The following is a 22,774-nucleotide window of genomic DNA, read 5'->3' as shown; positions in this document are numbered from 1 at the left end:
ACAGCCCCCCGTGTCTTTTCCAAGCTCCTAGCCGTAGTCACTGCCTACCTCAGGAAACAAGGGGTCATAATATTCCCTTACCTCGACGATTGCCTCCTCAAAGCCTCAACGTTCGACGAAGCTCTCCGGTTCACGCAGCTCACCGTCGATTGTTTCCTATCTCTCGGCCTACAAATAAACAAAAACAAATCCACATTACGCCCCACCCAGCACCTGGAGTTCATAGGAGCAGACCTCGACTCCCAGACGGGGTTGGCATCTCTCCCACCCGACCGCTTCAACTCCATAAGCCAACTGGCCACAAAAATTCGCAACAGTCCCCAGGTGACTGCCCGAGACTGCCTACAAATACTAGGTCACATGGCCTCGTGCACTTTTGTCGTCCAGAATGCACGCCTCTACATGAGGTGCTTCCAAGCATGGTTGGCCACGGTTTACAGACCGAATGTGCACTCTCTAAACAAGACTCTCTCCCTACCTGTCCGAGTCAAAGATTCTCTACACTGGTGGACAGTTCACTCCAACCTCTGCTCTGGAGTCCCTTTTCTTCAGCAGGCTCCATCACTCATCCTGACCACCAATGCATCTCTGACAGGCTGGGGTGCAAACATGTCTCACCACACAGTACAGGGGCTATGGTCGTCAACCGAGACCTCCCTGCACATAAATGTCCTAGAACTTCGAGCTATTCGCAATGCGTGCTGTCACTTCCGGCCACTAATCAAGAATCATCACGTACGCATAATGACAGACAACATTGCATGCATGTTTTATGTAAACAGGCAGGGAGGAGCTCGATCACATTCGCTGTGCACAGAGGCTATGAAGCTCTGGAATTGGTGCATTGCGAACAACATCCGGGTATCGGCCACCTATCTTCCCGGAGTAATGAACACCACAGCGGACGAACTAAGCAGACGCTTCCCATGGGACCACGAGTGGGAGATAGACGAGAAAACCATTCACAACGTATTCAGCACTTGGGGTTACCCAACCATAGACCTTTTTGCAACTACAAAAAACAAGAAATGTCCCAATTTTTGCTCCAGAGCAGGACTGGGCAAACATTCCCTGGGAGCCGCATTCATGATCCCATGGCACCGAAACCTACTCTATGCGTTTCCCCCGATACCGGTTCTCAACAGGGTCCTGATAAAAATACGAACAGACCGGGCCAAGGTGATCCTAATTGCCCCGTCGTGGCCCAGACAACCGTGGTTTCCGTTCCTCACCAGAATGTCGATTCAACCACCAATCTCCTTGCCTCTCATTCCGAACCTCCTATCACAACAACAGGGCCGCTTTCTCCACCCCAACCTGTCCATGCTTCACCTCAAAGCCTGGTTCCTACATGGTTTTCCCAAAGCGAACTAGATTGCTCTGAACAAGTTCAAAGGGTGGTCCTACATAGCAGAACACAATCTACTCGCACCACCTATCTACGAAAGTGGAAACGATTCACACATTGGTGTTCCGCTAAACAACTTTGTCCCACGTCGGTATCTCTTTCGCTCATACTTGACTATCTATTGGGCCTTAAGCAATCCGGCCTTTCTTTCAGCTCCATCAGGGTCCATTTAGCTGCTATTACAACTTTTCACGACAGAATTGATGACACGTCTGTCTTTACTCATCCTATCACCAAGCGTTTTCCTCAAGGGACTCCAAACTCTATACCCAGACATTAAACCACCTACCACACCGTGGGACCTTCATCTAGTACTGTCTTGCCTAACTCAACAACCATTTGAACCCCTAGCCACGTGCTCCCTTTTACACCTCTCGATGAAAACAGCATTTCTAGTGGCAATTACCTCTGCCAGACGGGCAGGAGAAATAGCAGCTCTTATGGCAGACCCACCATATACGCTATTTTTTAAAGACAAGGTTACCCTCAGATTACGCCCCAAATTTCTTCCAAAGGTGCACTCGTCATTCCACATTAATGAGCCAATACACCTACCGACCTTTTTTCCGAAACCACACGCGAACTCGTTCGAAGCCTCAATGCATACACTAGATGTACGCAGGGCCTTGTCCTTCTATTTGGATAGAACCAAACCTTTTAGAAATTCTTCCAGACTTTTTGTCTCCATTGCGGGGACAAAAACTCTTACGCAAAGTTCCCCTGGCTGATATCTGTAAAGCAGCCACCTGGTCCTCTGAGCACACATTTGTTAAACACTATGCCCTTACTCAAGGCCCTCTATCTGACATACGTTTGGGCAGGGCTGTACTATCCACGGCGTTCCTATCAGATCCGAAGTCCCTACCACCTTAATATACATGGCTTTTAAGTCACCTGGAGTGGAGCACCCACAGGGACATCTCTCGAAGAAGAAGAGGAGGTTACTCACCCTGTGCAGTAACTGACGTTCTTCGAGATGAGTGTCCCTGTGGGTGCTCCACTACCCACCCTCCTCCCCTCTACTTCGGAGTTGGGGGGCCTCCGTTGTAGAGAAGGAACTGAGGAGACTGGCCAAGCATGCGTACTATCAACCTAGACTCACAGCGGGGGGCAGCCTCTGAGCATGCGTGGCCGCTATGAGTACTGCTGCAAAAAATCTCCGAGCAAAGGCGCAGGGACGCACCAACACCTGGAGTGGAGCACCCACAGGGACACTCATCTCGAAGAACGTCAGTTACTGCACAGGGTGAGTAACCTCCTCTTAGTCCCTACATGCAAGAATTTTTTGCTATAAGCTGTGGACTTCTCAGTTGGAAGCGACAGGAGCAGAAAGACCTGGGTGTATTGGTTGATCACAGGATGACTATGAGCTGTCAGTGTGATGCAGCCATGAAAAAGGCTAGTGCAATCCTAGGATGCATCAGGTGAGGTATTTCCAGTAGACACAGGGAAGTGTTAGTACCATTATACAAGGCACTGGTGAAAACTCATCTGGAATTCTGTGTGCAGTTCTGGTCTTCCATGTTTAAGAAAGATGAACTCAAACTGGAACAGGTGCAGAGAAGGGTTACTAGGATGATCCAAGGGATGAAAAACCTACCTTATGAGAGGAGACTCAAAGAGCTTGGCTTGTTTAGCCTAACCAAAAGACGGCTGAGGGGAGATATGATTGCTCTCTATAAATACATCAGAGGGATAAATATCAGGGAGAGAGAGGAGGTAAGTTAAGTGCCAATGTGGACAGAACAACAAATGGATATAAACTGGCCATCAACAACTTTAGGCTTGAAGGTTTCTAACCATCGGAGGGGTGAAGTTCTGGAACAGCCTTCCAATGGGAGCAAAAAACCTAACTGGCTTCAAGACTGAGCTTGATAAATTTATGTAGGATATGGTCTAATGGGACTGCCTACAGTAGCACATGGTCCATCGGCAACTGCCAGTAGCAAAAATTCCCAACAGCTGGAGATGGGACACTAGATGAAGGGCTTTGGGGTTACTACAAAGAATTCTTTCCCAGGTATCTGCCTGGTGGGTCTTGCCCACATGTTCATGGTCTAACTGATCACCATATTTCAGAACAGGAAGGATTTTTCCCTTGGATCAGATTGGCAGAGACCCTGGGGATTTTTCGCCTTCCTCATGCGCAGGTTTAAATTGGTATTAATGGTGAATTCTCTGTAACTTGAAGTTTTTAAACTGATTTGAGGACCTCAGTAGCTCAGGCAGAGGTTATGGGTCTACTACAGGAATGGGAGGTTGAGATTCTGTGGCCTGCAATATGCAGGAGGTCAGACTAGGTGATCACGATGGTCCCTTCTGACTTTAAAGTCTGAGTCTATTTCATTCATTGATCTGATCAATTTATGTTTCCGGTGCAAGAGGAAACAGAAAGCTCTTTGAGGCAGGGACTGCCCCTTTGTATGGTGCCCAGTGCAATGAGTCCCTGACCTCTGGATGCTATTGTGATACAGATGTAGTCACAAAGGTCTGGTGATCTCCGCTACATTAGAGTTTCACCAGAATGGTTGATTGGAGGAGTTCTACAATCAAGCACCATAGAAACATATGTACCTTCCCTATTGGTGTCCTGTAGGTAGACACATCAGCAATATTAATCAGATTACACAAGCCTATGACTGGCCTTTTTAGTTACTATTTGGAATTGGAATTGTATCTCCTATATAGACAAGAATCACACAGCTGTTGTCATGAGGAAAAGGTTATTCTTATAGCTCCAGGAAACCTTTCTGTTCAAGGTAAGTTCCTCGTTCCACAATTCCTGGGAAATAGTTCTGTTGTTTTGTGCTAATCCCTAGCACTCCTTTGGAAGATTGTGGCAGAAATGGGCATTCCTACCAGTCTGAAGGTCTGTCTCAAGTATATTGAATACATATACTAATTATACTCTCCATCTCATTCTATCCAAAAAGTCAAGGCCATAGGTCCTCAAAGTTGCTGCAGGCAAGGTGTTAAATCCTGCACCAGTTATCATGCTAGGATTTGGGAAACAATTAACAGAAGTCCCCAGGGCAGGGGTCAGCAGCCTTTCAGAAGTGATGTGCCGAGTCTTCATTTATTAATTCTAATTTAAGGTTTCGCGTGCCAGTAATACATTTTAACATTTTTAGAAGGTCTCTTTTTCTATAAGTCTATAATGTATAACGAAACTATTGTTGTGTGTAAAGTAAATAAGGTTTTTAAAATGTTTAAGAAGCTTCATTTAAAATTAAATTAAAATGCAGAGCCCCCTGGACCGGTGGCCAGGACCCGGGCAGTGTGAGTGCCACTAAAAATCAGCTCGCGTGCTGCCTTCAGCACCCATGCCATAGGTTGCCTATCCCTGCCCTAGAGTATTGGGGACAAGTGTATGAGCCTCATCCATTGAAGATTTGCAAAGTAAGTTTCCATTTCTCTGCAGTCATCCATTGATAGAAGGGTGCAACTGGGTTGGTTTCCACACAATTCCTTGCTTTATATGGGAAGAACTTCCATTCCTGCCTATTATTCTACTATAAAAATAATTAAAACTCTGCTTATCTTTCCCCCCTACCTCTATGATTCACTTCTTGCCATTTCCCATTAGAGATGAATGAGGAGAGAAGCTGTGCAACAGAAAGAGATTTCTTTCATGATAATTTTCTTTTTATTAGCAACTTCTCTCCTCATTCGACACATCCTGGTAGTCTGGTAAATGATTGGAATACAAATGGAAGTTTTCCTCTAAAGAGAGACTTAAATATATAACTGTGTTAAGGCTAATTACCACATTATGTCAAGTGGTCTTAATGCTAATAGTCAGTTGCTGGAGTGTTTCTGTAGCTTTGGAAGAATCCTGGTGGCCTGAGCTGAAGGGCAAGGGGCTTAGTTGTGGAGCCTCCAGCGGTAATAATGGACTGCCTCAGAAATTTCAAAGCTGGGGTGAGGCATTAATTTATTAGTGTTGAATTGGGAGAGAAGCTGCTAACAAGGAAAATGATCAGGTAAGAAATTTCTCATTCCTTGCTAAATACCTTATTTTTAAAGGAAAATGACATTTAACTTTAGAATATAAAATGTTGTAAATTTCCCCTTTGTTAAGGCAAATGTATATCAAAAGATAACTAATTCCTGGGAGCTGGAGGTCCTCCGACCCATATGCATGTTGCCCATTTCCTAACTTCATCCACAGGAACATGCTATAGGAATTTTAATATGTTGGAGAATAACAAATGGGAAAGGATTTTGCAAGAAAAAATGGATTTTTCTTAAAATTTGGACAAATAAATTAATGCAGTGGTTTTGTTGAGCTCTAGTAATAAACCAACAACAATATTTCTATATCCTCTTCTGTTTTGTACTGCACCTTTTCTTTACGGTGTAACCACCTGTTTCTGTGTCTCTTATGTTGTCTCTGGGTGATAATTTATAAATGTGTTCAGTAATTAGGTCTGATTCTACTACTAGATAGTTGCCTTCTGCATTGACTGCATTAGGAGTTGTACCTGTGTAACTGAGGTAAGAGTTGGACCTACTCTGTTTAATAGAGTCTATAAAATTTTTGGTTTCCTCTTCTATAAATGTCTCATTCTGCTTTTCTTTCAAACAGTTCCAACCACCAAAACTCATCCCAATTCAAAATCTCATTGCATTTGAGCAAAGCCGCCAGTGTACCAGTGCACCACACGACTTCATTGGACAAGACCATTCTGGTCGGATTGAGTTGTTAAAAGTTAACACTGAGCCATTTGACGCAAGACACACAAAGAACAATACAAAAAGGCAAGGACAAATTTTCAAAATTGGTCTTCATTTGGAGAGGCTTACTAGTAACCTGAGCCTTCTCCGACTGATTACAATGGGAGTTTTTGTACCAGCTTCATTGAAAACAGGATTGGATGCCAAATAATTTGAGGAGGCTGATAATGGGATACAGATCCTTTCACTTCTAAATCTCTGGTGTGAATTGTTACCATGTATCGTATTCATTGCCTACTCTGTGAAATGATTTGGTAGTCACAGTTTAGTTCTTAGTGATCAGCTGTCCACATCACAAAATAGTCACATTGCTAGTGCATGTATTCCTCAAGAGAGCATGCTCTCTGACCTCTGGAGGAGTTTAATTTAAGTCCTGGTTCTAGGCTCATTGACAGGATGATGAACATTTCCTTGTAAAGTCATTGAGCCTGATTGTGAACCCAGTGGAGTGAATGGCAAAACTCCCACTGATCTGAATGAGTACACGATTGAGTTCTTTACTTAGCTAATTTTATTTTACTGGCTGTATATTTCATGACTTTTAAACTGATCTTTGTTATTGCACATTAATCTAGAATTATTTTCATTACATGGTCGGTACAAACTAAAGCAATTCCTAGGTTAGCCCTTGAACTGCACCTACCTTGCCCCTGCAGTTCTTCTGCAGCATCAGTAGATTACTGTCATGACAGCTCATAGTTCTGTGTTTCCCTTGAAAGAGTTAATGACATCAAAGCACCTAAAGTAGAGCACCCCCACTTGTGATTCTGATGCTTTCACTTGTGGGTAGAAACACAGAATCCTGAACTTAGCTCTTGACAGGTAAGTAAGAGTAACTGATTTGATTTTCAGATATCTTGCTTTAAAATGTTATAAATTGTAATGTTTAAGGCAATTCATGGTGTTTTACTAAACTGATGGTAAATATTTTTTAAAGAAATCTGCAGTTTTTTTAGGAAAACAAGTTACAGGTTAGGGAGACAGTTTCATTCATAGCAACACAGATTTATTTCTTGCTGCAACATTTCTGTGTAGGCCCTTCTGCCTTGTGTAATATTTTCTTTTTCATTGTATACAAAAGATAGCAGTAGTAATCATGTTGTAAAAGATACAAAATATCAGGTTTACAATAATTTAGTTAAATGGGGTCTTAGATAACCAGTATATTATTTTGATTAGAATATGTGAATAAATTTAAGTGTTACTATTAAATATTTTATAAACACCTTAAATAACTTAGATACATAGGTTTTTAATTAGTTTCAATGGAACAGCAGTTAACTCTATCTTTACTCAAACACCTAATATATTTCTTAAGAAGAAGGTTATTGTTGTTATTTCTTGCTTATTAGAAAGAATGATTGATGTTTCTATTATCAGAGTGAAGTTAAATTGTTATTTCTCATTGATATGTTGACAGGCAAAAGAGACGTGCTGAGAAACAGATAAAAGAGAAGGAGGACAAGAAAAAACCAAGTGTGACATTCCACCCAGATGACTTCATTATTAGTACTGATGATATGGAGAGAGTTTTTGAAACTGAGATACAGGTATAAGAAAATAATTAATATTTTCTTCCTTTCTTATTGATTTTTAAAATAATTATACAAGTGAAGCAACAAGCAATCACAATATAAACAAAACCCTGCTAAATACCTCCTCCACTCTTTTCAGCACCTCTGTAGTGATCTCATGTACCTTTTTTACTTGCACACTTGCATTTTCCTTTAAGCCAGAGATAAAGCCCTCTTTTGCCAAAAGAAATTCTTCAGGGTATTTTCATTACTCCTGTCAGGTGCTCACATGAAATAAGTTCTGCCATGTTGACATACCAATCCTATAAAATTGGGACATGAGCTATTCTTCTTTCTGAGGATGGGTTTTTTTTTGCACAATCAAGGGGAGTTGCAATCCATAAAAAAATTCTTTGTTGGCTTGTATTGATGAAAATCCCCATAGTGATTATAATTCTGATTTAGCTGGTTATTTATTCCATAGCATTTCTATGACATTTATAATAATTTGTCCAGAAATCCACTAATGTTTTCTAGGTCATTTTTATTTAAAACTGTACAAACTGTAGATCTTGCTTAAGTGTGGTGGTACCATTTGCTATTTTATTATGCACATTTTTAAGACACCCGCCACTGTACTGCTGTGTGTTTCCTTTATATAATTTAGAAATTCAGCACTTCCTCACAAAGAATGGGGGATAGCAAGGCTCTTCTCCACAATTTATTTAAAAAGCGATCTAGTTCATGTTGCTTAGAGCAGGGGGTCTCAAACTTTTTCTCTTGGAGGCCCCCTCCAACAGGCTATAAAAACTCCAGAGCCCAGCAGGGGGTTGGCCCTCAGGGCAGAGGCCTTGGGCATAGGCATAGTTTGACTTCTATTTTGGGGGGGGGGAAGGGGCCAGCAGGGCTCAAGCCATGTCCGCATGGTGGGATCCAGGGAGGGAGTGCCACCTCCACCCCTGACTCACCTCAGCAGGCCACCCAGCCTGTCTGGGTTGGGGGCCGAGAGGTACAACCAAAAATTATAAAAAAGTTTGAAACCAGTTTAGAGGGTGTAGCTCTGTGCCGGCATGGGGATAGCACAGGGTGCAGGAAGGGGGTAGCTAGGGACTGTGTGCAGATGGGGTAGCTCAAGGTGCAGAGAGGGGGTAGCTGGGGCTATGTGCAGGCAGGTGGGTAGCTCAGGGTGCAGGGAGGGGGTAGCTGGGTCTGTGTGCGGGTAGGGGGGTAGCTCAGGTGCAGGGAGAGGCATACCTGGGGTTTTGTGCAGGGAGGGCGTAGCTCAGGGTGTAGGGAGAGGGGTATTAGGGGCTGTGTGCTGGGAGGGCTCCCCTGTGGTCCCTGTTCCTGGAGGGGTCTGCCAGCCACAGAGCCGGGTCTCCCCACACGGGCGGCTCTTACCGTCTGCCTCTGTGGGAGCAAAGGGGGCTGGGAGCTGAGGAGCAGCTTCAACCCAGGGCACCAGCAGGAGAGGAGGGAACGCTGTGACTGCCTGCTCCATAGCACCAGCCAGATCAGCAGCTGCCTCGCACTGCCCAGTGTAACTGCAAAAACAGCAGCTGGCACATTTTCCCACCAATAGCAGTTACCTACTGAGCCTGCTCAGTTCGGGTGAGCATGCTCAGTACAACCTAGATAGGAAATTCTTCTGCCAGGTAGCTGTTTGTGCCACTAAGTGGGGAAAAGTATGTTTTCTAATGAGTTTTAAAATTATTGCTCAAAGGAAGCATAACTTTATTTAAAAGTTGACAGCATCAAGAAATCCTGTAACACTGGTTTGATTACATTTTTCTCATATTAGGATCAGCAAGCAGAATCCAGCCGTTATCTTGAAGATGATTTTGTCATTTCACTTGGTATGTACATTCGTGTTTTTTAAAAAAAACATGTCTAAAGTCATGAACTCTATCTTTTTTTTCCAAAAATGGTTGTCCGATGTCACAGAAAGACCTAGATCATTGGTTAAATTCTGAGTTCCTAGGTTGATATGTTTAACTGTTTGCCTTGCTGAGCATAATGAAGACATGACAACATCAAGATGCAACATCTCAAATCGTGCAATGTAGAGCAGGGAACACCATCATGGCTTGCAAAATCTCCCCAATAAAATCATGAAGATCTCTATTAATGCATGATGAGTCGAAACATAAGGCTAGTCGTCTTTCATGGCACTGAAATTTTGAAGGGTACTCCCAAAACAACCAAACCAAAAACGCCTCACAGATTTAGGGTCTGTGGGCTGGATTCTGACCTCAGTTACACATAAATGTGCACTCAGAATAACTCCACTGAAGTGAATGGAGTTACTCCAGGTTTACATGAGAGTAAACGAGATCACTGTATTGTTTATAATTGTATAATGTCCCTGTATTGTTTCTGTCCTAGAATACTGCAAAAGAGAGAGAAAAAGAAAACAATGGAAAGTTAGGTGTTTACACTGCAGATAAACTGGACTTGTTGGGGTAAAAATAGTTAGAAAAAATATTTTTCAAGGTTTATAACAAATTTCTGTAGTTTAAATAAAATAGATATTACTCTACTTTTATTTAAATGAAAATTTTGATTACATGGAATATAAGGTGACTCCGGGAGCAAATTGCCCAGGTTATTCTGAAAATGATCTCTTCTCCAACCTGTCCAGGAGCAAAAGTCCATGTGTGGGAAAATCCTTCCTTCCAACTCACTAATTCAATATCAGATTTAGCATTGCTAGGAGAAAAAAGAGAGGAAAATCCATTCCCTGACCTTAGGTATTAGAGAAATAGGTGATTGCCTTGTCAAAATACAAGCCAAAAATAAGAAGAATAAAACAAATATATACACACACACACACACACACACTTTTTCCTTAAAACATGAGACAAGTACAACATTTTATTATATAAAAAGATATCTCATTTAAAAGTTACTAGGCCAAATTCAGGGTTAGTTTAAGTAGGCACAACCACATAGATTTCAGTGGAGTTGGATCCTCTTACATAAGGTCTTAAGTTGGGCACATATTTCCACCAATATTTTTATAAAGCATGCTTACTGAAATAATTGAATATTTTCTAATTTAAAAACTGTAGAACAGATAAATAAAATAATTCTTGTTCTAATAGTGGACAATGATTATGTGTTTCCCCATTTTAGACACAGTGGGAGAGGCCATTACTACTACAGCAGGTCTACACTGCATGGCTTCCACAAGGAAAAAACCCGCAGAAACTCAAGATGCAAGCACAAATACAGATCCAGGTAAAATGCCACCTATAATCTGTTTGCGCTATTGGTTTTATACTTTGCAACCACTTGTTTTCCAGATCTGCTTTTGTGTATTGCAGTATTGGCTCATTTTAATAATCGAAAAAGCTTTAAAATATTGACTAACTTGTTATATTTTTTGGTATTTTAATCTTTTCTTATTTCAAATAAATAATAAAACAACAGATGTTCTTGTTCCTACAGATATTCAAATAAAAATGCAAAATTTCTTCTTGACATAAAGCGATTGTCAGTTTTTTCCTGAGGGCCAGATTCCGAAGTCTTTTCTCTGGAAATACTCCTGTTGATTTCACTTGGCATTTTGTCCACATTATGATTTAGATTTAGCAGTTTAGAGCTAAGATTTAGATCTTAGGCATTAGAATCTGGTTACTTCCTTTTTCTTATATAATTTCTGTTAATAGATAGTAAGCAAATGTTTTCTTTATGGGTTTCTGCTTTCCCAACTGTAAAATTTTTCCTGTTCTAGTAATCCATTTTGATTTTATTTTTTCATACCAATCAAGTTCTCAAGTCATATCAGGATATAGAAACTGGCTCTGAAGACATACTTTCTGAACTTAGTAAAAACCAACCTATCGCCTCTGTTCCTTCAACAGGTGTGCCTTCTGCCTTTCTTTGTCATTCTGTGGATTGCATGGGTTTTCTGTATACACTTTTGCATTATATGATGTTTTCAGTAGCTAAGTGGAGAATATCATGAAGAAGACATTAATTTTAGTCCAATTGTTTTTAAAATCTAAATAAATAATAGTGATTTGTAATATGAAAATGTTGATTGTGACTGCATTTCCTGACTCTATAGTCCACATTGTGGTTCTCCTGCATTAGCAGATACGTTTGCGTTTTTATACATCTCTGCCATTTTCCAGTCGCTCCATATCTGAGCAGGCTGCCTTACTTAGTTTTTCCACTTACTGGCAGGAACAATTTTCCCCCTGATCTGGCTTTGATTTTTCAATCGAGTTTTTTTTGCAGAATAGAATCTGATTTGTTCTTTGTAATAAAAACACTTTTCTCTTTTGTGCAAATTGGCGCTGCAGGAGCCTTTTTTTTTTTTTTTTTTGCCAAATATAAGACCTTGAAAATGTGGATTGTAATGGGAATATCCTTTTAACCCTAAAGCTGTGCTACAGATTCCAGTTAAAAGGGAAGGGGATAGCTCAGTGGTTTGAGCACTGGCCTGCTAAACCCAGGGTTGTGAGTTCAGTCCTTGAGGGGGCCACTTAGGGATCTGGGGCAAAATCAGTACTTGGTCCTGCTAGTGAAGGTAGGGGGCTGGACTCGATGACCTTTCAAGGTCCCTTCCAGTTCTAGGAGATAAGATATCTCCATTAATTTTAAAAAAATATATTTATTTAATTTAATTTACAGACAACAAAAGGATTATTACTATAATTTTATTAATCTAGCCTACACCCATAGAAATTAGAGGTGGAAAAGATCCATTAAATCACCTAGGTACTTCCCCCTTCCAAAAGCAACAGAGGGTCCTGTGGCACCTTTAAGACTAACAGAAGTATTGGGAGCATAAGCTTTCGTGGGTAAGAACCTCACTTCTTCAGATGACTTGCATCTGAAGAAGTGAGGTTCTTACCCACGAAAGCTTATGCTCCCAATACTTCTGTTAGTCTTAAAGGTGCCACAGGACCCTCTGTTGCTTTTTACAGATTCAGACTAACACGGCTACCCCTCTGATACTTCCCCCTTCCAGTGCATGATAGTTCCCCACAAGTGCTTAGATTTTGATGGTGCCACTTCTCTCGCGAGACCATTCCACCATATAATAGTTCAATGCATTACGAAGATGTGTGCTACAGTTTTTGCTAACAGTGTGTTCTAGTGTGTTTTAGAGCAAGTGTCAGGTTTGGGTTTTTTAACTATTTAATTGAAGAACTGTTTCTGGAAACTAATAGAAGTTCACAGTTTCTTTGATTATATTGATTTCTAATTTTTTTAATTTTTTGTTTATTTTCCATTTTGGTGGTAATCATGTAATAATAATCAGCTTTATTGTGAATAAGTATTAAACAACAATATAGCATAGCATGTCACTTTATTCTGGTCAAAGGGCTCTGATACAGAAGCTTTCCTTTATTCTGAGTTAGTGAAATTGTTTTTCTAATATACCAGGGATATTTACTGTATGTTGTATTCCTAATCATTATTTCATCCTCATAGAACATTTGGCTTCAAGAGTTCCTCAGATGTTGCCACCAGACATGTACTTAAACTTCAAGTTCCACACAGAAGTAGGGGAGAGACTTTTACCATCCTCTGTGTCTGATACTGCACCTGATTTGGTTAGTACTCAGAAATATTTTCTGATAATACAGTTATAACATGCTGTATGTAACCAGTTGTGTTATTTTGGGTTTGTCTCATCAGCATGAGTCGATTGCATGAAACTTTATAGAAAAATGACTGTTATCCAGTCTTTGAAATAAACAAGTATCTATTTCAACTCAAAAACCAAAGACAATGGATTAGAAAAGGGGACAGTTAGCCACAGTACTACCCAGAATACATATTGTATAATTCCTTTTAATTTTTCCTGCTATGGTTCAGATTGGACACAAATATATCAATGTGATTGACATTGAAGACAGTGATCTCTTCAAGGATTTGCCTACTATAGCTGAGTCTACAGACGAGATGGTTACCACACAACAACATGAGAACTTTGAAGTTCCATCTTCTGCAAAGCTGCATCACATGGCAGCTTCTGTTACCAATGCAATTCCACCTAATGAATTTCAGGGAAAAGGTAACAATCACTTATTTACTCTTTTATTTTTATTTTTTTTAGTTGAAAATAATTGCTCACAAAAATCCTTCATTATAGCACTGTTGCACTTCCACACAAGAGACCTTCTGTCCTTCCCCCACCCTAGCGGCCATCCCTCCTAAGAAATTCTGCAGAATTCCCCTGTGCTTTCTCTTTCTCTTCAAGGTCATGTCTCTCCTGAGAGATTCTATGATTCTTCATCATTCTCCCTAATGCCAACCTCCTGCAGCAGAGCCACACTGCCATGGTATTCAGTAGTGTAGAGGGGAAGGTGGACTCTATCAGAAGGTTCATGCAGTTACAACCTGCATTATGTTTTAGCAGGATTACCACTGCTTGCCAGGGTGATGGGTACACTGTGCATCTCGCAGCCCTCCCTTCTAACACAAATCGCCAGACCTTCTGCAGGTCCTGGGATGCAGGAAGCGGTGACTGATCCCATTCTCCATGTAGGATGGGGGAGATTTATTCACAGAAGGACCATTTACAATATGACTCCTATAGGGATGGTCCCTGCACTCCTCCAACCCACACCAAAAACATCAGCATAACTGATACATGCATACCCGTTTATTTAAATATTTACAGTTCACTGTATTATGTTTGTTCTTTTTTATTATTATTTTGAGATGACCATCAAAATGGTCTGTTCCCAGTGCAAGAAAGGGATGTAAAATCAGATGCTGCTAGAGACAATCTAACCTGGAACCTATTGCATGAGGATGTCCGCATCATTCACTCTGCAGGACTATCAGCCAAAATCATTAGCAAAGAACACTTTAATACAAAGCTGCAGGAAATGGATATACAACTGCAGGCATTACAGAACATAGCAGAAAATATGGAGAAGGATTTCAGCAATACTAAATTGGTATGTTCAGACTGCTCTGTATTTTTTTCCTTTTTTCAATTAAAATTAGAATTTACATTTTGGAATGATGATTTTGTATACTTTAAGAAAGAGAGAATAATGGACTGTCCATTCACCCTTAGTGCTGGATCTCTTGGTTTCCACTGTTACTGTCAGGGGACCAAAACTTCAGTTGGTATAAATTGGCAGAGCTCTGTTGAGGTCAGCTAAGGAGCTGGCCCAGCATGTTTAGGTATCCTAAAATTCTGTGAATTTTAAAGGCCAATTGCTACAGACTGGGAAGGAGACCTCTTTTTGGCAAGTTTTAGAAAATTCTTGGCAATTATAACTGCAGTTTTAGTTCTGCAGATTAACTGAGTGACTGGATTTCTGGAAACCTTTCACCATGCCATTTATTGAGTGTTTGTTTATTTTTATAAATAAAAATGTTTTATCAAGGGTACCTTAGATGCCCATTTTAGCATTTTTATAAATCTAAATATATAAATAAAATAAATACCATTTGATTATATAGTATATTTGGATTGCAGTGTATAAATCCTAGGAAATGCAATTTCCAATATGCCATGACAAAACATTAGAACTGAGAAACCAGCAACAGAGTTTTGCCTCTTTATGGTACATCTAGTTTAATTTTCTTATGAATTTTCCATCTAAAATGTGTCGAAGTTTAATCATCTATAAAACGTGGAAAATGTTGCTTTAGAACATCTGATGAATACTACTAAGTATTATTTATTATTTCAGTCAATTTAAAAGTATAACTGCAGTTTACTACAAAATGGAAGTAACTTTATTAACCTGAGCCAATGAATTCTGCTTTCAGCTGGCCGGATATCCAACTGGAGTTTAATCAGCATAGCTTTACTTCAACAGAGCTATGCTGATTTACATCAACTAAGAATCTGGCCCAGCATGTAGTCTGGAATCACTTCAAGTGATGTTTCACAGCTGTCTACTTTGTACATTATTATGCAAGCTGTTAGCACATCCAAAAAGATGAGACAGTAAAGCATAAACTAGCTGGAGTAGGAGAAGAAGTTGAAAGCATTTAAAAAATATTTTTTAGGGACAGTGACAAATGATGGATCAAATTTTAGCTTTATCAATTTTGGTTTGGTTTGCACAGGTACATTTCACACCTTCTGGAAACTCATTCGTTGCTAGAATTTTGAAATATCTGACTTAGAACATTTACATGGAGAGTTAGTGCGTAGCATGTCAGGGTGTGAAACTGTAGTGCACCTTGCTACCTATTTTAAATTAACATTCTGAGAATAGTTCAGCTGTATAAAAATATGTATAAAAACAACCATGTTATAAGGGTGCACTCCTGAAAACACAAAGGCTTGTCTATGCAGTGTGTTAGTTGAGCAGCAAGCCAGGTTTAGTCTCCTGCACACTAGCTTGCAGTGCATTAATTGGTTGTTTGGACTTGGCTATCACACTCTAAAAATTCTGTAGTGTACTTTGATGTCCTGCTGTTTGAAATGGATGTATGTCTAAGTGCACTGCGAACATCTAGTGTATGGTAGCAGGGTGCACTATAGTTCTTCAATTCTATTCTAGGTGTGCCTATGTCCAAATGAACAGTAGTTGGAGACTTTTGCCTTAGCGGTATCTGTAGGGTCGGCTGTGGTGCCCCCTTGAGTGCCACACTCATGCGCTGGTGTATCAGGCGCCACTAACCCTACGCACTCTGTTCCTTCTTACCGCTTGTGACGGTTGGTTGGAGCGCCTTGTCTTGCATTGCAGGAACATTAGCAGTTCTTTCAGCCCATTGTTCAGTCTCCTTTGTAGTTAATTGTTAGGTACTTAGTTTGGCCATTAAGTTAAATGTTAGCTAGTAGTTTTAGTTGTTAAAGCCCTGGCTGGGACTTCACTGCGGAGTGGGGCATGCCCTGTTACCCAGGCTTTAAGCCATATTCATCATGTACCCAGCCGATGCCCATTAATGACCCCCATGATAGCTGTTTAAAGTGTCTGGGGAAATCACACAGAAAAGGCAAGTGCAAGATCTACAAAAACTTTTGCCCTCGAACTCAAAAGGAGCGGGATATCCACTCCCGGGGGCAGCAGGGGATCCTGGCCCCTTGGCCACCTGTGCCTAGGGTGACCAGACAGCAACTGTGAAAAGTCGGGACGGGGGTGGGGGGTAATAGCCTATATAGGAAAAAGACCCAAAAATCGGGACTGTCCCTATAAAATCGGGACATCTGGTCACCCTACCTGTGCCTGAGGTGCCCCTGCCGGCCAAGGAACAAGTAGGCCGGCCAGCACTGCATATGCGAAGCCAGGCGATGGACTCGGTTAAGGCCCAGACCTCTAAGGGGAAGCTGGTTATCGGACCTCTCTTTAAAGCAATGGAGCGTCCCTGGACCGCAGGTGTCAATCCCTGTCATCGCGGCCTAGGACCCCAGTGCCACAGCCTCAGTCTCTGGTTAGAAGAACCAGGTCCCTAACACCAAGGTCGCCACCTACAAGGCACGAGACAGCCAAGTCACAATGGCAGTCCCCTTACCCACGATACTGCTGGGCCTCCCACCAGAGATTGCCATGGCGCAGATCCCCATTGCCTAGGCAGTCCCTCCGGCATTGATCCCTCACGGTGCGAGATCATTCCTGGTCGTGTCACCAGTCTCTGACTCCCCGGTACCGCTCTTCGGGCAGGCACCGTTCCTTGCCCTTTCCTTACCGGTCGCTGACGAGGGTCAGCTGACAGACTCAGGCATCTATGGCTCTGCCCTGGTCACCAGAAGGGCAGTGATCCGAGTCTGTGGGAGAGTTTAACCCCTCACCTAGGAGAGGCGAATCGCCAGTGGCCCGCGAGACAGGCACAGCTCCGGCGGCAGCAGGGGCAGTGGCCCGCAGTGGCAATACTGGAGCCCATGGGGTGTACCCATCATGCCGGTCCCGTACTCCCACCATTCCTCTCAGGCCGCACCGGACAAACTGCCTCTGGACCAGCAGGCACCGGTATCAGAGCACGGTGCCGAGTCTGTCACAGGAGTGTCACAATGGGCCCCAACGCCCCAGGAGCCGTCCCCGGGCAGGCAAAGGGAAGCCGCCCCGTGCCCTGCGGTACCGTCGTCTTTGTTGTTTCCGGACGAGGCAGTAGCGAATCCCTCACAAGCAAGCGGCCTCCCGATGACTTCAAAGAGCATGAGGCCCTGCTCAAAAGGGTGGCTGCTAACCTGAACTTGGAGGTCGAGGAGCTAGCAGAAGAGTCCAACGATCTCTTCAACGTCATACCCTCCTCCATCCCGGCCCGGGTTGTGATGCCCGTCCTCCCAGGGGTCCTGAAAATTGCCTTTTCCATTCCGCCTGCCTCCAAAAAAGCGGAAAAGAAATATTATATCCCAGCAAAGGGATTTGAATATTTGTACACCCACCCTCCAGCAAGTTCCCTGGTAGTGTCTGTCATCAACAAAAGGCACAGGCAGGGTCAGGCCAGTGGCACACCCAAAAATAAAGATGCCAAGATATTGGACTTGTTTGGCAGGAAAATTTATTCAACAGTCAGCCTGCAATTTCGGATGTCTAACATCAGGCCCTGCTAGGCAGGTACAACTTCGCTGGTGGGACTCCATCAGCAAGTTCAAGGAGGGCTTTCCACAGGACCAAGCCCAGGTTTGCCACCTTGGTGGAAGAGGGCAAAGCAGTGGCGAGAGGCACCCTCTAGATGGCCAGGGATGCTATGGACTCAGCGGCCAGGGTGGTCATCTCTGTGGTGGTCACAAGGCGCAGCTCCTGGTTACAGTCCTCCAGGCTATCCCAGGAGATGCAGGCTAGCCTTCAGGACTTCCTGTTTGAGGGAGCAGGGCTCTTTTCGGAGCTGACAGACGCACAGCTCCACAGCCTTAAAGACTCCCATGCCACCCTCTGGTCCTTGGGCCTGCACACCACTCAATAGGCTAGAAAGACCAGGGCAGCCAGAAATGGGCATTTTGAGTATGTGCCCGAGGACGGCGCCCAGCTACTGCCCAGGATCTACCCCCCGGCTTTCTCCTCGACTGTCTATGCTCCTTCCATTCGGCCTGGCCGTGGCTGACCTTGGACCGTTGGGTGTTCAACGCCATTTCTTTGGGCTGCACCCTGCAATTTTTGGCTGACCCTCCCTCCCATCCCCCTTCCCCGTCCCTCTTCAGAGACCCTTCTCATGAGTAACTACTCATGCAAGAGGTCGAGAGCCTCCTGCTCCTGGGGGCGGTGGAGGAGGTGTCTCCAGACATGAGAAGGAAAGAGTTCTACTCTCGTTATTTCCTAATCCCAAAAGCAAACGGAGGCCTCAGACCCATTCTAGACCTGCGACACCTCAACAAGTCTCTCAAAAAGTTAAAGTTCTGCATGGTCTCCCTAGCCTCCATTATCCCCTCCCTGGATCCAGGAGACTGGTGTGCCACCCTCGACTTAAAGGACGCAGATTTCTATTTTCCCTGGGCACAGGTGTTTCCTCCGGTTTTTGTTGGGCCACTGCTATTTTCAATTCACGGCACTGTCCTTTGGCCTGTTGTTGGCACTGACAGTGTTTACAAAGTGTATAGTGCCAGTGGCCGCTTACCTGAGGCAAAAAGATGTACAGATTTACCTGTACCTCGACGACTGGTTAATAAAAGGCCGATCCCGGGATCAGGTACATCATCATCTCGACCTGGTTTGCTCCACCTGTTGCGACCTGGGGCTGTTAATAAATGAGACAAAGTCAACCTTAGTCCTGACGCAGCGCATAGAGTTCATTGGAGCGATCCTTTACTCTACCTGGGCCAGGGTTTTCCTCCCCTAGACCCAGTTCCAGGCCGTGGTGGACCTGATCTTGTGTACACAAGCTCACCCTCTCACCACCGCTCATACAAGCCTGCGGCTGTTGGGCCATGTGGCAGCCAAAACTTACATGATTCGGCATGTGTGACTCCACTTCAGGCCTCTGCAGGCGTGGCTGGTGTCGGTCTACATCCCCAACAGACACAGCATGGACTGTGTAGTCAAGGTCCCGGACAACATTCTGTTGTCACTGCTGGAGGGAGCCCTGTTCATGCGCCCCACCCTCCCCGCCCCCGCTGTTGATTACCCTCATCTACGATGCTTTGGACCTGGGTTGGGAAAGCCACCTAGGCAATCTCAGCATGCAAGGTCATTGGTCCCACCTCAATTGTTCACTACACATCAATGTCAGGAAGGTCCACTTCACCTGCCACACCTTCCTACCTCACCTAAAGAGCAGGGTGGTCCAAGTCCTGATGGACAGTATAGCGGCTATGTTCTATATCAACAAGCAAGGTGCAGGAGGGGGCTCCGGGCTGGGGTGCAGGAGGGGGTACAGGGTGCTGGCTCTGGGAGGGGGGTCAGGGCTGGGACAGGGGGTTGGGGTGCAGGAGGGGGCACGGGGTGGTGGCTCCGGGAGTGGGCTCAGGGCTGGTTTGGGGTGATGGCTCTGGGAGGGGGCTCAGGGCTGGGGGTTGGAGTGCGGCCTCCTGCCGGGCAGCACTTACCTCTGGCAGCTCCTGGTTGGTGGTGTAGCATGGCTGCCGCTAAGGCAGGCTCCCTGCCTACGCCAGCCCTACACTGCTCCAAAAGGGGCCAACGTGCCCCTGTGGCCCCCGGGGGCAGGCGGGTGGCATGTGGCTCTGCGCGCTGTCCCTCTCTGCAAGCACTGCCCCCGCAGCTCCCATTGGCCATAGCTCCTTGTTCCCAGCCTATGGGAGCTGCAGGGGCGGTGCTTGCAGGCAGGAGCAGCGTGCGGAAGGAGATCCCTGTCCCCTTGCCCTGAGGCTGCGCTGGCTGCTTTTGGGAGCGGTGTGGGGCCAGAGCAGGCAGGGAGCCTGTCTTAGCAGCAGCCCCGCTGTGCTGCCGGAGATCACAATCGACCGGTTGGTGACCACAGCTCTAGACTGTGAACTCTGAGCCCACCTCCAAGGATACTGCTTCTGAGTCACCTAGAATGGAATCAACATGAGCAAGCACTCGAAGAAGAAAAAACGGCTACCTACCTTCTGTAACTATTATTCTTCGAGATGTGTTGCTCATGTCCATTCCATTACCCGCCCTCCTGCCCCTCTGTCAGAATTGCCGGCGAGAAGGAACTGAGAAGGCGTAGGATCGGTGGTACCTGATATACCGATGCATGAGTGCGGCACTCAAGGGGGCACCACAGCCGACTCTATGGATAACGTAAAGAGAAAAGTCCCCAACGACTGTGCACGTGGGCGCGCACGCACCTAGAATGGAATGGACATGAACAACACATCTCAAAGAACAACAGTTACATTTTTTTTTTTCACACCCTGACTTGCTACGCACTAACTCTCCATGTAGACAAGCCCTTAGGCATACGAGTAGCATTAGCTTAATGGGACTACTCATGTGAATAGTATTGTAAACATTAGCAGGGTAAGGTCTTTAAAGATTTAGCTGTTTACATGAACCGATTGAACAAGACTCAATTAGGGCTCCTTTGGTTCTTCTCACAACCAAATTATTTATTTAGTTGAAAATGTTTTGAATAAGAATATATTTATTAAATATATTAAATAGATATTTCTGTTTAAAACAATCCTTTCATGAATATTTCATATATATATAATTTTCATTTAAACAAAACATTAATCAAAAATACTTTTATCAATTATGTGGGTTCTTTTCTTAGATAGTAAAAACAATAGAAGATTTAGGAATGGCTGCCAGTCCGAACTTGGGTGTAGCTTCCTTGTTCTCTGAAGGTGTGGGAGTTATTGATGAAGGTATGTGTCCTGCTAAATGAAGAGTGGTGGGCCCTGTGCTGAATCATGGAATTTTGCAAATTTATTACCACTTAAAGTAATGTTACCCCAATTATAAAATTGGGGAAAGATCAGATTACCAATCAAGAAGAGGTAAAATGAAAGGTAGAAAATTAGAGTACTGATATAAGGGGAATTTACTCAACCACATTGGACTAGAAATTATTTATATACTTTTAATTGTTTCCGTGACTAAGATGCAGTTGGGTTTTAGAGGTAATGGTTCTTATTGCAGTTGTTTTGTAAAATCAACTGCAGGGCTTGCATTGGCTTCCACACTAATTTTGTAAGACATGATAATTTGGCCTCTGAATGTTTTCCCTACGTTGTAATAAAATTTCATTATTCATGCCGTTTTGGTGGCTAAAAGGATATATTACCACCCTTTGGCCTGACTTAATAAAAGTTCACATCAGTTAAATTGGTTTCTTAGTGGTGAGGTATTGATTATGTAATTGATTATTTATGTCTAGAAAATGGATTGAAAATACTTACATGGGTATCTCTGCTGCACTGTACTGATTAATTGAGGCCAAGAGGGAACATATTATGATTTCATATCAGATATATGGCCAGATCATGGCTACATTCTGTATTGATACACAAAATTGATCCATGACCTACTGCACGGATGAGCCACAATTTAGTCCTTCACATGGGCAGGCTACCATGTACATGGCAACTCCAGGAGCCACAACGACTCCTGGAGCTCAGACTGGGGCAGTATGGCTCCATACTTCAACTGGTTAACTTTCAGCAGCATAGTGATCTGAATACATTGGGTTTGGGGTTTATTTTGGTTAGAAGGGTATATTAATCCATAACACAAATTCATAAATATATAATTTCACTGCATTTTCTGTTTTTTGTCTGGATTTTTTTTACTATGTTTTACTTACTGTGTCTATTAATTCTTCCATTGCATCAGCACGTTATGTGAGCTCTGTGGACTTTGAAGATCTTATGGAAGAAGAAGAGGAGGGTTCAAGACCTGAATATTCTGTAACCAGTTATACAGCCTTGCAAGCTCACTCTCTTTCCCCTGCAACTTCATCTGCTAACCTTCTGAGTCGTATAAAGTCATCATCCGGTATCATTCTTTAATTTACCCTTTTTCCCCTTTACTTGTTAAAAAGCAAGTAGACACATTTCTTTGTGTTGCTGCAATCTTTCTCATTGTCTGGCTATGCTGGAAGGAGGAGAGGAGACACTGGTTGTGGTTTAATTAGGCTGCAAATTTATTACTAAATGTCTGGAAGTACCCAGCAGAGAAAATTGTACAGTGCAGGTAATTCCATAATCATTTACCCATGGAGGCTGCTGGGACCTCCTCCACCCCCCTTGAATGAGGGTTAATGGGGCTAAAGGGCGGAGGGGTTGACTCCCTGCCATACCCAGTCATAGGAGTCCCGA

At 43.4% G+C, this 22,774-nt stretch overlaps 1 protein-coding gene across 1 annotated transcript in view; it reads left to right on the top strand.

Annotated features, from left to right (window-relative positions):
- CPLANE1 (ciliogenesis and planar polarity effector complex subunit 1) overlaps positions 1 to 22,774 on the top strand; it is a 188,014-nt gene that overhangs the window by 126,659 nt on the left and 38,581 nt on the right. The window contains exons 34-43 of the mRNA XM_065406312.1: positions 5,997 to 6,169; positions 7,566 to 7,695; positions 9,461 to 9,515; positions 10,795 to 10,899; positions 11,433 to 11,525; positions 13,108 to 13,229; positions 13,495 to 13,693; positions 14,344 to 14,585; positions 21,229 to 21,322; positions 22,290 to 22,451. Of these exons, the coding sequence (XP_065262384.1) occupies positions 5,997 to 6,169; positions 7,566 to 7,695; positions 9,461 to 9,515; positions 10,795 to 10,899; positions 11,433 to 11,525; positions 13,108 to 13,229; positions 13,495 to 13,693; positions 14,344 to 14,585; positions 21,229 to 21,322; positions 22,290 to 22,451 (1,375 nt within the window). The remainder of the gene's footprint in view (positions 1 to 5,996; positions 6,170 to 7,565; positions 7,696 to 9,460; positions 9,516 to 10,794; positions 10,900 to 11,432; positions 11,526 to 13,107; positions 13,230 to 13,494; positions 13,694 to 14,343; positions 14,586 to 21,228; positions 21,323 to 22,289; positions 22,452 to 22,774) is intronic.

The sequence above is a fragment of the Emys orbicularis genome, chromosome 6 (genome assembly GCF_028017835.1).
Source record: "Emys orbicularis isolate rEmyOrb1 chromosome 6, rEmyOrb1.hap1, whole genome shotgun sequence".
NCBI classification, from domain to species: Eukaryota; Metazoa; Chordata; order Testudines; family Emydidae; genus Emys; species Emys orbicularis.
This window is presented reverse-complemented; position numbering and strand designations above follow the sequence as displayed.